General features: G+C 43.1%; 1 protein-coding gene and 1 long non-coding RNA gene across 3 annotated transcripts in view; one reads left to right on the forward strand and one right to left on the reverse strand.

The window, feature by feature from the left end:
- Positions 1-436: 436 nt before the first annotated feature.
- The window catches only part of LOC129704449 (uncharacterized), a 71,723-nt gene continuing 52,989 nt past the window's right edge, over positions 437-19,170 (reverse strand). The window contains exon 3 of the long non-coding RNA XR_008724728.1: positions 437-1,264. This is a non-coding gene — a long non-coding RNA (uncharacterized LOC129704449). The remainder of the gene's footprint in view (positions 1,265-19,170) is intronic.
- Positions 18,595-19,170, forward strand: part of LOC129704438 (uncharacterized) — a 39,251-nt gene continuing 38,675 nt past the window's right edge. For both annotated transcript variants that reach the window (XM_055647519.1, XM_055647509.1), the window contains exon 1: positions 18,595-19,060. In XM_055647519.1, coding sequence (XP_055503494.1) covers positions 18,939-19,060 — 122 coding nt within the window. In that variant the 5' untranslated portion in view covers positions 18,595-18,938. The remainder of the gene's footprint in view (positions 19,061-19,170) is intronic.

The following is a 19,170-nucleotide window of genomic DNA, read 5'->3' on the forward strand; positions in this document are numbered from 1 at the left end:
ATGGCCTCCAGCATCAATACCCAGTTTATTGTCGATGTAAATCTCCACGATTTGTAGAGTACGTATTTTTTAAAGTACAGAGGCCCTGAGCTAAATTTTTCCTGCCGATAATTTCATATCTGAAGGGGAATATATGTCAAATTTTGTTTTTCAAACACAATTTCTTCTGAAGAAATCTTTATTTATGGCAAAGGTCATTATCAGGTTTCTGTCTCCGAGATCGAACCCGGGCCTCCAGCCGGCTCTGCAAGCGCTGTAAGGCAGCAACTTCCACCGACGCACCACCATGCCATTTAGAGAAAGCGCAGAAATGGGCCCTTCAGCCCACCGAGTCCATGCCGACCAGGGATCCCTGTACATCAGCACTATCCTACATGCTAGGGACAATTTAGAGTTTTTACCAAAGCCAATTAACCTACACACCTGTACATGTGGGAGGAAACCAGAACACCCGAGGAAAATGCAGGCAGTCACAGGGAGATTGTACAAACTCCGTACAGACAGAACCCATAGTCAGGATTGAACCCGGGTCTCTGGCGCTGTAAAGCAGTAACTCTACCGCTGTGCCATTATGCCGCTCCAATCTCACACATAGATTTGTAATTAGGTACGTTTCTGACACCCGGGTAAAGCAGCAACTCTATCACTGCTTACCTGAGTTAATGCACTTCTTTCATTCAACCAGTAGGAATAAAAGTCAATGGTAACAAAGCACAGGTAGTTTGCTGGTCATTATTTTACACCATATTACAGGCATAAAATCCATTATAATATCTTTACATGAACCATAGATTCCCATTCATCAATTTTCTTCTCGAAACCTAATACAGTACCTTTTTGGTGGAAAACTCACGAAGGAAATGTTCAACCACACACGCAAAGTCTAATGCTCAGTGAAATTGTGAAACGAGCCTTTGAGAATAAATATGCATGTAACATGTATAAATGTTGCTGCCCAATCTCCCGCTGGGGCAGGGCTTTTAAAGCAAACATTGCCAAGGCAAATGTCATGTCATGTCACTTCAAAGCAGATCTGCCTTTGAGTCTGAGAGGCTCAAAGCAAGGCCCAGCACTGGATGCCTCAAACAACCAATAAGATATCGGATTGGTGGAGGTGATCATTGGGGGAAGGGGAGCAGGAGATGTGGTTGTCAGTATCCCACTCGCTAAACTAATTCACTTGCCTCTAGATTGCCTGCCTCTAGAATATCAAGCTTGATTGAAGAATCGCTATTTCAATGTAGGGTATGGTAAGGATGAATTTCTGAAATACAAATATTAAATATATATTACAATGGGGTTAATGTCAACATCTATATCTATCTATCATATACTTCTTATAAATCTGATCTTATATATATATGTGTGTGTATATGTGATTGCCTTTACATCTTCGCAAAAAAAACTACACGGTAACGATAACATTCTTACATATTCCGGTTGACATTTTTCTCGTCGAGACCGGGATCACCTTATCTGAACATTTCATGCTTTATTTCTCGTTGTATTCTTGACTCATTACTGATTAAGTCAAAAAACGTTGAAATTAAAAACAACAGCTTCAAATGATGACATCACATTGGCTCGGCAAGCAGTGAAATGCCTGAATGAAGATTTAATCATATCTCTGGCATGTTATTCATGATTAAAGCTTTAAAAATGCCAACTTTCACAAGATTTTTACATATTCTGAACCCTTTTTTTCCGTCGAAGCAGAGGACTCTTTCACTGAACATTTTATGCTTTATTTCTTGACATTACTGATTAAAGTTTAAAAAAATAAAAATACCTTAAATTACTAACTGACCAGCTTCAACTGATGATTTTTTAAAGATCGCTGCTGAGGAAGGCAAGGGGAGTGCTGGAATCTTTTGTTTGGGAATGGCTTGAGTTGGAGGGCCATGCCTCCCGTGGGGGCTACGGGTTGGTTAACGGGTGTGTTGGGGAGCAGACCTAACGGGTCTGCACTTGGTCTACTATACTATTAATAGTCTTGTTGTGTGTGTGTGTGTGTGTGTGTGTGTGTGTGTGTGTGTGTGTGTGTGTGTGTGTGTGTGTGTGTGTGTGTGTGTGTGTGTGTGTGTGTGTGTGTGTGTGTGTGTGTGTGTGTGTGTGTGCGCGCCAAAATGGTACACGGTAGCGCTAAAAGTGTTACAGAACCTTACTCAGCTTTTCCCCGTCGTTGCCCTTGTCAAGTTTCCTTCAGATTTTATTTTATTTTATTTTACACAAGTTATTGATATTTCAAAGTTTAAAAAGGCCAAATTTTTATTGTTAAATCCTTGCAGCCCCAGCTTACAACAAACTTCCACAGAAAGTTGCAAACCAGGAACACTCTGTGCTTCCACCTGAATGGAATGTCACAGTCCCCCGACATTTGCAACAATATTGCCATCAAAGAACATTTGCTCCTGCTCCTGCCAGCACAGGAGGGGAGGGGCCAAGGGAAGTATAATTTGAATTGGAAGTGCTGGGGGTGGCAGGTGGAATCTTACGTTGGGGAACAAGTTGCATTGGGGGACCAGACCTCCCATGGGGTCTATGGGTGAGTGGTGGAATATTGCATTGGGGGAATGGGTTGCAAAGGGGGACCAAGCCCCCCCCATCTGACAGGGACCCAACGGGTCCCACTTGGTCTAGTATATTACTTGGAGGGAGGGAGCATTTTTAAAAATATATTTTAAAGTCACAGTACATTGAATTTTTTTTAAAGTTTCAAATGAGGGAGGGTGATTAAGGCAAAATGAGCCGCCCCTGTGCAGTTGGGGGCTATGGGTGAGTGGTGGAATATTGCGTTGGGGGAACGGGTTGCGTTGGGGAAACGGGTGAGTGATGGAATATTACGTTGAGGAATGGGTTGCGTTGGGGAACCCAGGCCTCCCATGAGGGCTATGGGTGAGTGGTCAAATATTGTGTTGGGGGAACGGGTTGTGTTGGGGGACCAGACCTCCCATGTGACAGGGACCCAACAGGCCCCATTTGGTCTAGAACAGCGGTTCTTAACCTGGGGGTTGTTTGGAGATTTTCCGGGGTCATGAAGGGGTCATGAATAATAAATCTTTTTTTTGAGCCCATTTTTAGGAACCTAACAAAGGCACATACCACACACAGTATTTTGTTTGTCTATGCGCACACGTATACACACACAAACTGTGTGTGTTGTGAACCATGTCTGCCGAGAAGCGTACGTACAGTGAAGCATTTCTCAAGTTTGGCTTCACGAGCATTGTTCAAAGATCCATGGTCAAGCCACAATGTGGTATCTGTGTCAAGGTTTTGAGCCATGAGAGCATGAAGCCCAGCAAACTGAAGATCCATTTGGAGTCTTGTCAAAGTGACCTGGCGGGGAAGGGCGTGGACTGTTTCAAAGGAAAAAAAAGCCGCACGCAAAGGTTCCCGCATCGATTCGACAGGTCACTACGCTCATCAAAATGAAGCAGCGCTGGAGGCTTCATGCCGGATTGCTTATCGAATCGCACAGACTAAGAAACCTCACACCATCGGTGAAAAGCTTATCAAGCCATGGTCGAAGCAGCTAAGTTGGTGCTGGGGGAACAGCAGTCAAACAAGTTCAGGCGGATTTGCTTTCGAATGACACAGTCAAAAGTCAAATCTCAGATATGAGATTCTGCTGCAAGTAGTGAGCGCTGTGAAGAGCAGTCCAGTGCATTCACCGCAACTGGACGAGTCAACAGATGTTACCTCATGTTCCCAACTGCTAGTCTATGTTCATTACCTCGTGTTCCCAACTGCTAGTCTATGTTCGTTACCTCGATGGAGAAGCCATGAATGAGGAGTACCTGTTCTCGGAGCCATTGGCCACTACCACTCAGGGAGAAGATGTGTTCAGAATGCTGGAAACCTTCCTCATCAAACATGAGCTTGGCTGGGAACAACTTGTTGGGGTGTGTACAGATGGGACACCTTCCATGTTCGGATGCAGATCCGGCTTCAAAGCCTTCGTGAAGGATTTCGCTCCCCATGCCTCCTTCACCCACTGCATGATACATCGGCATGCTTTAGCGATGAAGACTCTCCCTCCTGGTCTTCGAGAAGTGCTTTCAGCGTGGTGAAGATTGTGAACCACATCCAAGGGAACACAGCAAACTCAAGAATCTTCAAAGTGATGTGTGAAGAAATGTGCACTGATTTCACTGTTCTGATATTCCGCTGGCTTTCGCGTGGTAAAGTTCTCAATCGCGTGATCCAACTTCGAGAGGAAATAGCGCTGTTCTTGGAGAGAGGGTGTACCGAGAAGGAGAATCAGCTTCGTGAAAAGATGCAGGGTGAACATGTTTGTGATGAAGGTTGCTTACTTGGCTGACTTCTTCGCCAAGGTGAATGCCTTGAACATGTCACTTCAAGGAAACCTCCCAATGCTGCACACGGCTCGTGATAATGTGGCAGCGTTCAGGAGGAAGGTTCATCTTCACCAGAGAAGAGTCCAGGATGGTGACACGACTATCTTCCTCTACCTGGTTTCATGGGATTGTTAAAATCTAAGAGGTCTTTTCCCTTTCAAAAATGTTTCTGGAAATGTTCATGGTGCGTCTATAGATTTGCGAATGGATATTGTTGCCAAAACTTACTTGGCATGATGTCGTTTTTTAATTTTATTAGGAGACTAATAAATGAACTTTGCCAATGAAATTTGAAATAAGCATAACACAGCTAATGATAAACTTAACAAACTGCCAAATAGAGAATTGGCCATCTGTCAAAATATTGTCAACAGTAAGGCCCATGCTCCCTAAGGACACATTAGAAGTGTGTATGAGTGAGATTGTTCACTTGATATCTGTAGAATTGCCTGGATAGAGTGAAGCGTGAATCCAGATGGAACGGTTTTGGCCTTTATTGCACTTTTGAATCTGTTCTTTTTAATCTTTGTACCGGGAGCAGAATAATTTCGAGGTCCTCACAATAACATAATAGGGGGAAATTCTGGAATCCTTGAATGCAGAAGTTTGTTTTGTTATCTCTGAAGCAAAATAAGTTTTCTTTTGCTTCAGAGATAGCAACCACTGTTATCAGGATTAACAACCATTGATATAAACCGTTTAAGAAGGAACTGCAGATGCTGGAAAATCAAAGGTGCACAAAAAAGCTGGAGAAACTCAGTGGGTGCAGCAGCATCTATGGAGCGAAGGAAATAGGCAACATTTCGGGCCGAAACCCAAGGGTTTCGGCCCGAAACGTTGCCTATTTCCTTCGCTCCATAGATGATGCTGCACCCACTGAGTTTCTCCAGCTTTTTTGTGTACCATTGATATAAACCCACTGACTCCCATGGCTATCTGGACTACACTTCTTCCCACCCTGCTTCCTGTAAGGGCTCCATCCCCTACTCCCAATTCCTCCACCTGCGCCGCATCTGCACCCAGGATGAGGTGTTCCACACCAGGGCATCGGAGGTGTCCTCATACTTCAGGGAACAGGGGTTCCCCTCTTCTACTATGGATGAGGCTTTCACCAGAGTCTCTTCTATACCCCGTGACTCTGCTCTGACTCCCCATCCCCCCCACTCGTCACAGGGGCAGAGTCCCCCTTGTCCTCACCTTCCACCCTACCAGTCGTCACATACAACTAATAATCCTCCATTTTCGCGACCTCCAACGTGATCCCGCCACTTGCCACATCTTCCCATCTCCTCCCGTCTGCTTTCCGCAGAGACCGCTCCCTCCGTAACTCCCTGGTCAATTCGTCCCTTCCCACCCGAACCACCCCCTCCCCGGGCACTTTCTCTTGCAACCGCAGGAAATGCTGCACTTGTTGCTTTACCTCCCCTCTTGACTCCATTCAAGGACCCAAGCAGTCTTTCCAGATGCGGCAGAGGTTCACCTGCACCTTCTCCAACCTCATCTATTGCATCCGCTGCTCTAGATGTCAGCTGCTCTACATCGGTGAGACCAAGCGTAGGTTTGACGATCGCTTCGCCGAACACGTCCGCTCGGTTCACAACAACCAACCTGATCTCCCGGTGGCTCAACACTTCAACTCCCCCTCCCATTCCGAATCCGACCTCTCTGTCCTGGGCCTCCTCCATGGCCAGAGTGAGGAGCAGCACCTCATATTTTGCTTGGGCAGTTTACACCCCAGCGGTTTGCACCCCAGGTAGTCCCAACTTAGTCCTCCCCTTCTCAGCTCTACCTCTTCCTTTCTTCTCCCCCCCCCCCCCACCCTCACATCAGTCTGAAGAAGAGTCTCAAGCCGTACCGTTGCCTATTTCCTTCGCTCCATAGATGCTGTCTCACCAGCTGAGTTTCTCTAGCATTTTTGTCTACCTAAGTTTTCTTTTAAATTAGATGTACGTCACCCGTCTACAGTGTGTGTACCCGACAAGAGCAATGAATGAAATCCACTGTAAACTCTCTGCTTTCACTTAAAAACAATAGAAGCCTAGTCGTCTGTAGCCATTTGGATAGTCATTGCCGAATTCAGCAGCAAAGTTTCAGTTGATACCTCTGTTCAGTTGATACCTCTCAAGCTCTCTTTAAAAATGATGACCACATTCTGTCAGCAAACATGCCAGCGCATTGACTAAGAGAACTAAATCCAAACGATTCAAAAATTCCAGATATCTATTCAGGACGAGGGCAGGTCATCATGGTGGTACAGCTATCGGACAAATTTACCTTGCAACTCCAGCAACCTTGATTTGATCCTGGCCTCTGGTGCTATCTTTTAACTGCTGTAGATTTTGTACAATTTGCACTATCCTACACAGTAGGGACAATTAACAATCTTTACCGAAGCCAATTAAACTACAAACCTTTACGTCTTTGGAGTGTGAGAGGAAACCACTATTTCTCCATCAGGTGCCAACATGACGCCACCACGTGGCTGCCTCGCCAACAACTTGTCAGTCCACTCTCTGTTTGTATTATTTTAAGTATGTTTTAAAAGTATGATTTAGTGTTTCTTGGTTTGTTTTAGATGGGGGTGGTGGGGGGGAATCGGGGGAAACATTTTTCAGTCACTTACCTCAACGGAGATGCGATTTCTTGCCATGTCGCATCTCTGTCCCCCGCTGCGGCCTACAACGTGGAGTGTTGCGGACGTTCCTGGGGACTGGAGCTTCAAGCCGTGGGCGCGGCGAGGGCTTTAACATCGGGAGCTGCGATCCTTTGCCGAGGGTCGCCAGCGGAGATCTGACCGCTGGACCTGTGGACTTTAACGCCGTGAAGCCGCGGTCTCCGGTAGGAAGAAGCCGACTTGGAAGCTCCATTCTGCAGAGTGTTCCAATTCATCCCGATGCCGGAGTTTTGATCATCTCGACAAGAGGGCTTGCACATCGGACCGCCGGCAGCGGCGACTGCGGAGGTTTCAAAGGCCCCGATCGTGGGTGAACAAAGGAGGGAGATGACTGAACTTTATTGCCTTCCATCACAGTGAGGAATGTGAATTCCACTGTGTGGTGGATGTTTATGTTAAATTTTATTTTGTGTGGCTGTGTGTATTGGTGCTTTTCACTTGGTATGGCTGTATGATAACTCAAATTTCACTGTACCTCAGAGACAATAAACGCAAACTTGAACTATATAGCTACAGAGAAATATGTCAGTAAAGGATGAAAAAGTAAAGCCTGAAAAAATATATACAACACACATGAACAATATGAATCAAGCTGGTAAAGATGAATAGGAAGGGAACTAAGAACAATATAACAATACCTGTGGAAATAAAATGGACACATATAAGAGAGAAACATTTTAATATTTACCACATCAAAAGGAAACGAATCAATTACATTTTCTTTCAAGATGCAAGTCACACTTCAAGACATATTCCTAATTGCTGACAAACCCATTACATAAGATTATTTATTGTTTAAATATATTTGTTGTATTCATTTTTATTTGCATATAGAGTCATAGAGTCTAACAGCACAGAAACAGGCCCTTCGGCCTAACCCGTCCATGCCGACCAAGATGCCCCATCTAAGTTAGTTCCATTTACCCGTGTTTGGTTCATATCCCTCTAAGCCTTTCCTATCCACATACCTGTCCAAATATCTTTCAAATGTTGTTATTGTACCTACATCAACTAATCCCTCTGGCAAAGAGCATATCAAGATTAAATACCATATGCACATTATTACACACAGATGTCATATGTTACATAAGGTATACAAAATACTACAGTTAGAGATAAGCATCTATAATCTAAATCTATCTGCAATTGATATAGTGCTCAGTCCTGAGGAATTCACTGAATATTTTCTACAACGCCACAAAATGAGCGTAAAAACCAGTTGGTATATGTTTATTCTCCTGAGAAATCTATATCAACATCTGGAATCACTGCATAAAACATATCTCAGTACTTTGCAGGTCACTGCAAGCCCACAAACTCCTGCATTTGGCAGAAGTATCAAGTGGGAGATCACAAATCACTTGCAGCATCCTGTGGAATGTTACATCCTGCTGCTTTGACCTCGAATGTAATCCCAGGTAACTTCTCTGTTTCCCTTTGCTCGGAAAAATATATGAATAAGCTGTATCTATCCCTGCATCATTACAATAAGAGAGGCTGACTATTAAAATATTTAGGCAAATGCTGGAAATATGAAGTAGAAACAGGAAACGTTAGTAATAGACAACTGTGGAAAGAAAAATGGGGTTAACGTTTCTGGTTGGAAGACTGTGTCAATTGTGACGACAGAAAATTACAGCAAACGATGAGAATTTACACAATTCTGAGAAGAAAATGGGTTTGTTAGGAAAGTATGATTCTTGTTTACTTGAAATATAGGTAGGAAGTAAAGAATGTGGTTTTATACATTAATTAGAAATTCAAGTGGAAGGATAGTGATGAAAAATTAAGTGAAGACAAGGTTCCAGGAGACCATCAGCAAAGAGAGAGACAAAAGGATTGCCTATCCGTAAAGGGCCTGTCCCACTTGCATGCGATTGCGTGCGTTTGGCGCGACCAAACGGAAGCGGAGTTCGCGCGAAGTTCTCGCTAAGTTCGTGCGTGACATCATTTACGTCATGCTTACAAATCAGCTGGGCAGGAGGCGGGCCGATTGAATTTGGGCATCACACGGTGTCGGGTGGTGACGTCATCATGCAACGCCACACCGGGCGGTGAAGTCATCACACAACGCCATGCGCTAGTCCAGACGCTTCGTACGACGTCAAGACGCTGCGTACGACCGCAATGCACCTGCGTGCGTACGCAGGCCGACAGGCCGTTGGTGCACGAAGATTTCGGTCACTGCAGGAATTTCGGAGCCCCGCGCGATATCGGGACCAGCCCCGCACAAATCCATACCCCTCCGCGCTTCTAAGTGGGACCGGCCCCGCGCGGCCATACGGTGCCCGTACGCCTCAAGCGACCACGAGGTCGCGTAATTTGCGAGTCAAGGTCGCGTAAGTGGGACAGACCCTTAAACGAGCAAAAAGGATATTATTGAGGTGTGAGAGAGGAGTGTTGGAATAGGCTCTACAAATAACACAGCAGCATTCAAGTATACTCTCCAGTAGGAATCCTTAGTCAAACTCTCACTTGTAATGGATAAAACCCAGAGAGCTTGATTCTGTAAACAGGAACCACACAGTAAGACATAGGCTACCCATGTTTAGACTTCAGACACCTCGTGACATGGTGAAGTGAAATAGAAAGTACTGTACAAAGGAAATATGTGCAGTTCATGCTCCATCTGTTGATTCTAATTCTCATGTGCTTTTCTTTCTATGGCGTTAACTTCAACGTGGATTATTTTTATAATTAATCAGACATGGGGTCATCTAAAATCAATGTCCCGTCTGTTATTTAAATGTTAGACTAACCATAATTGAGAACACAATACTTGCAGCTACTTAGAGTTATGAAGTGGATTTCAACCTAACCAAAGAATTCTAAAGCTAATCAAGACAATCTCATTGTTCCTGTTGAAAATGCCAGATAAACATATGCTCCCTGAGTGCATGAAATTACATATGTTTTAAATAAAGAGTTTAATTTTAAGAATGAAAGATGATAAATCATCTTCCTAATCTTAAACATGTCCATGCAATAACCTATCACATTTTACATACATTTAAACAGAATGTCATTGTGTTCAAGAGAGAGTTAGATATAGCCCTTTGGGTTAACTGAATCAAGGGATATGGGGAGATAGCAGGATCGGGGTACTGATTCTGGATGATCAGCAATGATCATATTGAATGGTGGTGCTGGCTCAAAGGGACGAATGGCCTACTCCTGCACCTATTTTCTATGTTTGCAGTCTCATGCAAAAAAAAATTAAACTTTATCCTTGTCTCATATTTGTAATTAATTTCACTATTCCCCAACTAAAAATTCTCTGACTTAGTAGTTTAGTGGAGGTTTTTATAACTACATACAAGGGGAACAGCATTGATGTTATTACAGCATCGATAGCCACAGTGCTTTTCTATTATAGTATTAATCATTGTGCCAAATTGTTATTAGAACATTCTTTTTCAACTAAATTTTATGTTTTTAAATGCATGAGGGATGGAAGCCCTCTTCCGATTTTGGACAGCAGCATCAACAGTAAGTATTCCCAAGTCAGATATAGCACAGGTTGGAGACTGAAGTAACTTCACTCTGCATTTCCCAAGTAATTGATTCCACCTTTAAAAATGACCTCCTTGGATTTTACTTGTACCAGTCCATAAACGTGGCCTCATTGTGTGAGATTGCCCTTTTGGCACCATTTAGAAACAGCTTTGTGTTGTGGGCGTATATTCAATATTAACAAGCAAGGGCTGCCCAAATACTGTAGCGATCAGATAGAAACTGATTGCAGTTGGTATGAACTGATTTAGAGCCATGGAAAGAATGTCCTAATATATCCTAACTCACCTCCTACTTTTACAGGTTTATGTTAGCAGTAATACCTTGGCATTCAATCAACAAGTTATAAATGCGTGTGATTTAACAAGATAAATATCAATTGTTTTTATATTACATCTGAGTGTAATAGCTATTTCAACAGAAACTAATGTAGCAGCTGATTAATGTCCTATCAAATGATAGCATAGAAATCCAAAAGCATCACATTATGCAGCAGTGTCATTTTTGTTCTAAAGTGTAACATTATTTTGACCATTTCTGAGTCACCCCAAATGTTTGACCAAGCACTTTCAGTCATAAATCAGCTTTGCAAACATCTCCTTGTCATTTTTTGCGTGTGTTAATGTCACTTTCTGTGCATTGCTTTTTGGGAACATGATAGAGGAAATTAGGTATCCCACTTTAATTCAAACATCTTGAATCATATATTCAAGTAGCTACACTTTCTAACTTTGGTCATGTGTAATTGGTTCTCATATTCAAGTCATGTTGCTATTTTATAGGACTTTGGTTAGACTGGAGTATTAGGCTGGGTTTGAAGTATTGTGTGCAGTTCTGGTCACCCTATTACAGGAAGGAGGTGGAGGATTTGGAAAGGGTGTACAGGAGGTTGACCAGAATGATGCCTGGATTAAGGGGTGTTAACTATAGGAAGGGGTTAGACAGACTTAGATTGTTTTCTCTAGAATGCCAGAGTATGTGAAATTATGAGGCATAGATAGGGGAGACAGTCAGAACATAGAAACATAGAAACATAGACAATAGGTGCAGGAGGAGGTCATTCGGCCCTTCGAGCCAGCACCGCCATTCATTGTAATCATGGCTGATCGTCCCCTATCAATAACCCGTGCCTGCCTTCTCCCCCTATCCCTTGACTCCACTAGCCCCTAGAACTCTATCTAACTCTCTCTTAAATCCATCCAGTGACTTGGCCTCCACTGCCCTCTGTGGCAGGTAATTCCACAAATTCACAACTCTCTGGGTGAAAATGTTTTTTTTCACCTCAGTCTTAAATGACCTCCCCTTTATTCTAAGACTGTGGCCCCTGGTTCTGGACTCGCCCAACATTGGGAACATTTTTCCTGCATCTAGCTTGTCCAGTCCTTTTATAATTTCATATATTTCTATAAGACCCCCCTCATCCTTCTAATCTCCAGTGAATACAAGCCTAGTCTTTTCAATCTTTCCTCATATGACAGTCCCGCCATCCCAGGGATCAATCTCGTGAACCTACGCTGCACTGCCTCAATCACAAGGATGTCCTTCCTCAAATTAGGAGACCAAAACTGTACACAATACTCCAGATGTGGTCTCACCAGAGCCCTATACAACTGCAGAAGAACTTTATCCTATACTGAAATCCTCTTGCTATGAAGGCCAACATTCCATTAGCTTTCCTCGCTGCCTGCTGTACCTGCATGCCAACTTTCAGTGACTGGTGTACAAGGACACCCAGATCTTGCTGTACCTCCCCCTTACCTAACCTAACCCCATTGAGATAATAATCTGGGATTAATTGAGAAATAATCTGGGAATAATTGAGAAAAGAACCTTTTTTTCCAGGATGGAAAATCAAATGTGAGAGGGCATAGCTTAAAAGTGAGAAGGGAAAAGTTTAAAGGAGATGTGCAGGGCAAGTTTTTTTACACATTGGTGCTGAGAGTCAGGAGTGTGCTGCCAGGGGTGGTGGTGAAGGCAGATACAATAGTGGCATTGAAGAGACACTTGGAAAGGTACATGGATATGCAGCGAATAGAGGGTCATGTGAAGGCAGATAAGAGGTCTGAGCATCAATGGATGTTTGGCATGGATATTGTGTGCCAACACCTTGCTTTTTCTGCCTATCACCTATCAGCCCGTCTCACTATCTCCCCTATACACTCAATCGTGATGCAGGCTCTCGATCTGAAAAGCCATCCACCCCTTTTCCTGCACCGATGTTGCTTTTTGACCCACAATGTCCCACAGACAATTGATGCTTTGTTCCAACCTCCAGCATCCACAGACTCTTTTGTCTATAAAATAATTTATGTCTTTTTGCTGCATTATTGTTTTTTTTGTTTTTTTTAATGATTTAAAAGTGATTTCAGTTTCAAGCTATATCATTTAGTTCTAATATATACTGAATAACTTATTTTTTTAATGTTGTAGTCATTTTTTATAATCTAAAAAGGAACTGCACATGCTGGTTTATACCAAAAAAAGACAAATTTATAACATAATACTAGGATATGAAAGTCCATCTTGAAGGTATAACATTTGTTTTTTTTATTGTCATTGTTTAGTCATTTGAATACTTCTGAAATCTCAAGGATTTTCAGATACATCCAAAGGCTTTAATAGCTTGTGTAGCTTGCAAAACCTGGGAACATGGTTTTGTTAACTGCCCATGATCATTTCTGTCTTTTGGGGCCCAGTCTTGTTTCTTGCCTACCCTGGGGAAAGCATTACATCGCACTCAGTCCTTGTATAATTCAGGATTTGAAACATACAAAATGTGGTGACATTGGGGGATTCATAAAGAGAAAGTATTACCCTTTTTTTTCATATGCATTGACAGGCAGCAAATGGCAGGCAAAACCAGTGAGCAGAAGACACCAAGATGGAGACACAAGGGAGAGACAGCTCCAATGGAGACACAAGGGACTGAGGATGCGAGAGTGTTGAACAAAAAATAACGTGTTGAAGGAACTCAGCAAGTCAGACTGTATCTGTGGAAGGAAATAGTCAGATGATGTTTTGGGTTGGGACTGCCTGGCCTGCTGAGTTTTGCTTATTTGTTCCAATATTTAATTCTATGGGCATTTGGTCTGTTATCCACTTTTTCAATTGGAAATAGATTCAAAACAATGGGCCAGCATGCAATAGAGTAAAATCACTGCATGATTTTCCCAGTTTTCCTTCTTGCCACCTCTCTCTACAAACTTATTTTAAATTAGATTAGAGACACAGTGCAGAAACAGGTCCTTCGGCCCACCGAGTCCGCACCGACCAGCGATCCTTGCACATTAACATTATCCTACACACACTAGGGACAACTTACATTTATACTAAACCAATTAACCTACAAACCTGTACGTCTTTGGAGTGTGGAAAGAAACCGAAGATCTCAGAGGAAACCCACGCGGTCACGGGGAGAACGTACAAACTCCGTACAGACAGCACCCGGAGTCGGGAGCTTCGATCACCGGCTGTGCGAGCTTCCATCGCCCTGCCTGCGGATGGCTCGACTGCCCCGTCCGCGGGAAAATAAGGAGGAAAGAAGGTAAGACTTTATTGCCGTCCAACACAGTGAGGAATGTGGGGGAGCCACTGTGGTGGATGTTTATGTTGCTTTTTTCTGGTATGACGGTATGGTAAATCAAATTCACTGTACCTTAAATGGTACACATGACAATAAAGGACCATTGAACCATTGAACCCGGGTCTCTGGCGCTATAAGCGCTGTAAGGCAGCAACTCTACCGCTGCGCCACCACACCACCCTTGTATGGCATAACATGTCTAATGAGCCACTGGTCCATTTGCCCATATCTCCATCAGAATTATTGTCATTGTTCGGCCTAAGAATGCTCAAGCTTTGGTCTTTCATTTCTAACCACCTCACTCCTCATGGACTTGCCTTTGTTCTTCAGTCTTCACTTGCTTTTCTGGCCCCGTAATTGTCATGACCTTTATTCATCTAATGTACTTTTGCCCACTTCTTCCACACTTATGAGATTTGTTCTTCACCGAATATACAATAGAGGGTGCTAGTTGCTCACAAGTTGAAATCTCATGCATATTCACATTTTAACTTCAGCAAACTACATTGACCAGCAGGATTCCAGATTTGATTCACAGCTAATATTTACCAGATTGTCAAAGACGTTTCCTTAACTATGGCCAGATAATGGCAAGAAAACTTGTACTTAAATTTTGGAAAAATGCATCTACCCCAACTCTTAAAATGTGGATCACAAGCATGTCTGAGATGCTACATCTTGAAGATATGACTCGTCTTAGCAGGAAAATCAGAGCAATTTTCAAAGATATGGTCTCCTTTCATTGATTCATTACAAGGATAGTATGGTGCAACACAACTTCGGAAATTAAACCGATTTACGGACTGATGGGTGTGGTGAGAAATGTAGCAGGTATATCAACACTTTTTGGTCTTTTTTTTAAATTATTATTTTCGTTTTGGTCTTCTTATTTTTTTTTAAGTTTTTACTTATCCATTCTGTGATTCCACTCTTCGGTAATTTAGGGGTGTACACACTCACTATCTCTTTCACTCTTTCTTGCTCTTTCTCTATTTTTATATTTCATTTTTGTCAAATTTAAAATGGAAGATGCACAATAAAAATGTATTTTGTCATATGCCACGGTTTATACTGTTGATAGGGTGGTAAAGAAAGCTTTTGGTGTGCTGGCCTTTATAAATCAGAGCATTGAGTATAGAAGTTGGGATGTAATGTTAAAATTGTACAAGGCATTGGTGAGGCCAATTCTGGAGTATGGTGTACAATTTTGGTCGCCTAATTATAGGAAGGATGTCAACAAAATAGAGAGAGTACAGAGGAGATTTACTAGAATGTTGCCTGGGTTTCAGCAACTAAGTTACAGAGAAAGGTTGAACAAGTTAGGGCTTTATTCTTTGGAGCGCAGAAGGTTAAGGGGGGACTTGATAGAGGTCTTTAAAATGATGAGAGGGATAGACAGAGTTGACGTGGATAAGCTTTTCCCACTGAGAGTAGGGAAGATTCAAACAAGGGGACATGACTTGAGAATTAAGGGACAGAAGTTTAGGGGTAACATGAGGGGGAACGTCTTTACTCAGAGAGTGGTGGCTGTGTGGAATGAGCTTCCAGTGAAGGTGGTGGAGGCAGGTTCGTTTTTATCATTTAAAAATAAATTGGATAGTTATATGGACGGGAAAGGTATGGAGGGTTATGGTCTGAGCGCAGGTATATGGGACTAGGGGAGAATACGTGTTCGGCACGGACTAGAAGGGTCGAGATGGCCTGTTTCCGTGCTGTAATTGTTATATGGTTATATGGTTATACTACTGTACACTGCTTCTAATAAAAATATTAATTAAAAAATAAAAAAATCTTTACCAGATTGTATGGTTATATGATCAATCCTTCTGACTTCATAACAAAAGTCTTGAGCAAAAAATTAAATTTGACCATTTTCACTGTGGGTTTCTTCCAAACACATTGCTGGAACTTTCATCAGTAAACTGTTGCAATGCAGAGAGCAGATTGACATATAGACCGAAAGAGATTAACCCCAGAAATGGCTCTTCAGCCCACAAAGTCTGCATCAACCACCAATTTACATTAATGCTATCTTAATCAGGTTTGATTTCTATTCAATTCTCTCCAGAATCTACAAGTCACCTACATAGAATGGGGGAGTTAAGGGAGTCAGTCGGCAATCTTTGGAATGTGAAAGGAAACTGGAGCACTCAGAGGAAACCCATATAGTCACATGTTGAATGTGTAAACTCCACACACAGACATGACCCAAGGTCAGGATTGAACCAAAGTCTCTAGTGCTGTGAGGCAGCCACTGTAATGTCCTATTCTTAAAAGGGCGATATACTTAAAGCAATAGAATAGAATAGAATAGAATAGAATAGAATAGAATAGTTTCTTTATTGTCATTGTAACATGAACCATGTACAACAAAATTTAAAAATGTCAGCCAGTCAGTGCACCATTCAAACATTTCTAAAAGCTAACGATACATACAAGGTAAAATATTAAAAGATAAACAACTAAAATAAATATCATGAAAATAGCACGGATAAACACCCAACCCTCCACCCTTCTGTCGATTTCACAGTGTACCACAGTCCCCTTAGTATGTATCGCCCCTGCGTTCCTTGGCGGCTACATTTAGTGCCTTTATAGCAGTGGGGTAAAAACTGTTTTTAAGTCTGTTTGTCCTTGTCCTTAATAATTGTTCACAAGTAATATTCTGTAGGGTATACATTTTGTCATCCTACACAGAGGTTCAGAGGCATAATACTGCTTTCTTATTGGTTTTACATGCCTCAAAACCAATTGTTGACTGGAGTCGAACATGAGTGTAAACTTTTCCAAGTCCAATGGATCACTCTGGAAATTCGACCGGCAATTACGGTTATGATTTCTTCAACATGTTCCTATCAAGTCACATCGTCCCCTGTGTGTTAGCACAGTATTGACCAAGTTATTCCAAATTGCCCATCATTGAACACTCTTAGCACGCCGATTTTAATAACGACACTCCAGGATGGAGCCACATTCAGATTGGTTCCTGTACGCAGATTGACTCCTTTGTGCAACCAGCACCACCCACCCATCCACCCACCATGTCTCTGGCCCGATGATGTACACCCAGGTTTTATCCTCACTGTATAAATATGTAGCTAAAGAGTGGTGATCTTGGCAAGGCACCGGGCAAATGAAGTGTCTGAGAAGCTTCAGCTAACATAACTTGACATCATCAGGATCCAAAAGTAAGTGGTCTCCAAATCTGAGGAAGGACATTATTGCCATAGAGGGAGTGCAGAGAAGGTTCACCAGACTGATTCCTGGGATGTCAGGACTGTCTGATGATGAAAGACTGGATAGAATTGGTTTATAGTCTCTAGCATTTAGGAGATTGAGAGGGGATCTTATAGAAACTTACAAAATTCTTAAGGGGTTGGACAGGCTAGATGCAGGAAGATTGCTCCCGATGTTGGGGAAGTCCAGGACAAGGGGTCACAGCTTAAGGATAAGGGGGAAATCCTTTAAAACCGAGATGAGAAGAACTTTTTTCACACAGAGAGTGGTGAATCTCTGTAACTCTCTGCCACAGAGGGTAGTCGAGGCCAGTTCATTGGCTATATTTAAGAGGGAGTTAGATGTGGCCCATGTGGCTAAGGGGATCAGAGGGTATGGAGAGAAGGCAGGTACGGGATACTGAGTTGGATGATCAGCCATGATCATATTGAATGGCGGTGCAGGCTCGAAGGGCCGAATGGCCTACTCCTGCACCTAATTTCTATGTTTCTATGTTTCTAAGTGAAAAGGACAAGATTGTACCTTTGCCTCGAAGAAAAGTGCTGTAACGGTGCTAATAATTGAACATCCAAATTCATTGAATACAAAAGGCAAGCTAAGAGAGTTGTCAGTGCACGAATATCTTTGACATTTGGTATGTCGGAGAGGATTCTCTTGAACTTCTACAGGTGTACAGTGGAGAGCATACTGACTGATTTGCATGACGGTCTGGTTCGACAACTTGAATGCCCAGGAGCGAAGAAGACTGTAAAAAGTCCTCCCAGTCACTGCCCAGTCCATCACGGGTTCTGAACTCCCCACCATCGAAGGGATTTACTGCAGTTGCTGCCTCAAAACGCCAGCCAGCATATTCAGAGACACACAACACCCTGGCCACACACACATTTCACCCCTGCCATCGGGAAGAAGGTACAGGAGCCTGAAAGCTATAACAACCAAGTCCAGGAACAGCTTCTTCCCTATAGCCATTCAGCTATTAAATACACTACAACCTCAAATAAGCTCTGAACTACATAAACTATGTATATATCGGGTGCGGCAGCATCTATGGAGCGAAGGAAATAGGCAACGTTTCGGGCCGAAACCCAAGGGTTTCGGCCCGAAACGTATTTCCTTCGCTCCATAGATGCTGCTGCACCCGCTGAGTTTCTCCAGCACTTTTGTCTACCTTCGATTTTCCAGCATCTGCAGTTCCTCCTTGAATATAAAGTTACCTCGTCTGATTACTCTTTGGCCTGGGAGCTGAGACCATTACATTGTGGAGCCTCTGGTTACCGGGAGAGGGCAGACCAGGTAAACCTCCCCGATCTGCCATCGGGTGTTTAAACAACAAAAGGTGCAATCCTCCTCAGTCCTTTCTTGTCAATGTTAGTGCACACACACACAGTACCAAAGATCCTATAGCAGATCCTATAGGATCTTTGCACAGTACCAGGCGGCATCTTGTTTTCAAGGATTTACAACAGGACTCCGGCTGTACTTTACACAATGGTCTCGGACCGCTTACACCCACTTGTGCTGAAGGTGCACCAAAGACACTAGAGGAGCTCGGACGAGTTCAGTTGCAGACATGCTGGTGGCTCGCCGCCCTTCCACCCAGAACAGTGGATGCAAAAGAGCCCGGAGCGGCGGTGCTCAAGGACTGCAAACTGGGCACAACTGGCAGCACATAGTCCCTGCTCTAGTAACCGGGTGAGTACTGCTGCCCATTCGTAAACCTGGTTTCCCTTTTCCTCGTTTAACCGTTTATTTATATTTCTCTGCATTTACTTTCGTTCTCGCCTGCAAGGTTTCCTGGCCAT

Source organism: Leucoraja erinacea, chromosome 1, assembly GCF_028641065.1.
Source record: "Leucoraja erinacea ecotype New England chromosome 1, Leri_hhj_1, whole genome shotgun sequence".
Classification (NCBI taxonomy): Eukaryota; Metazoa; Chordata; class Chondrichthyes; order Rajiformes; family Rajidae; genus Leucoraja; species Leucoraja erinaceus.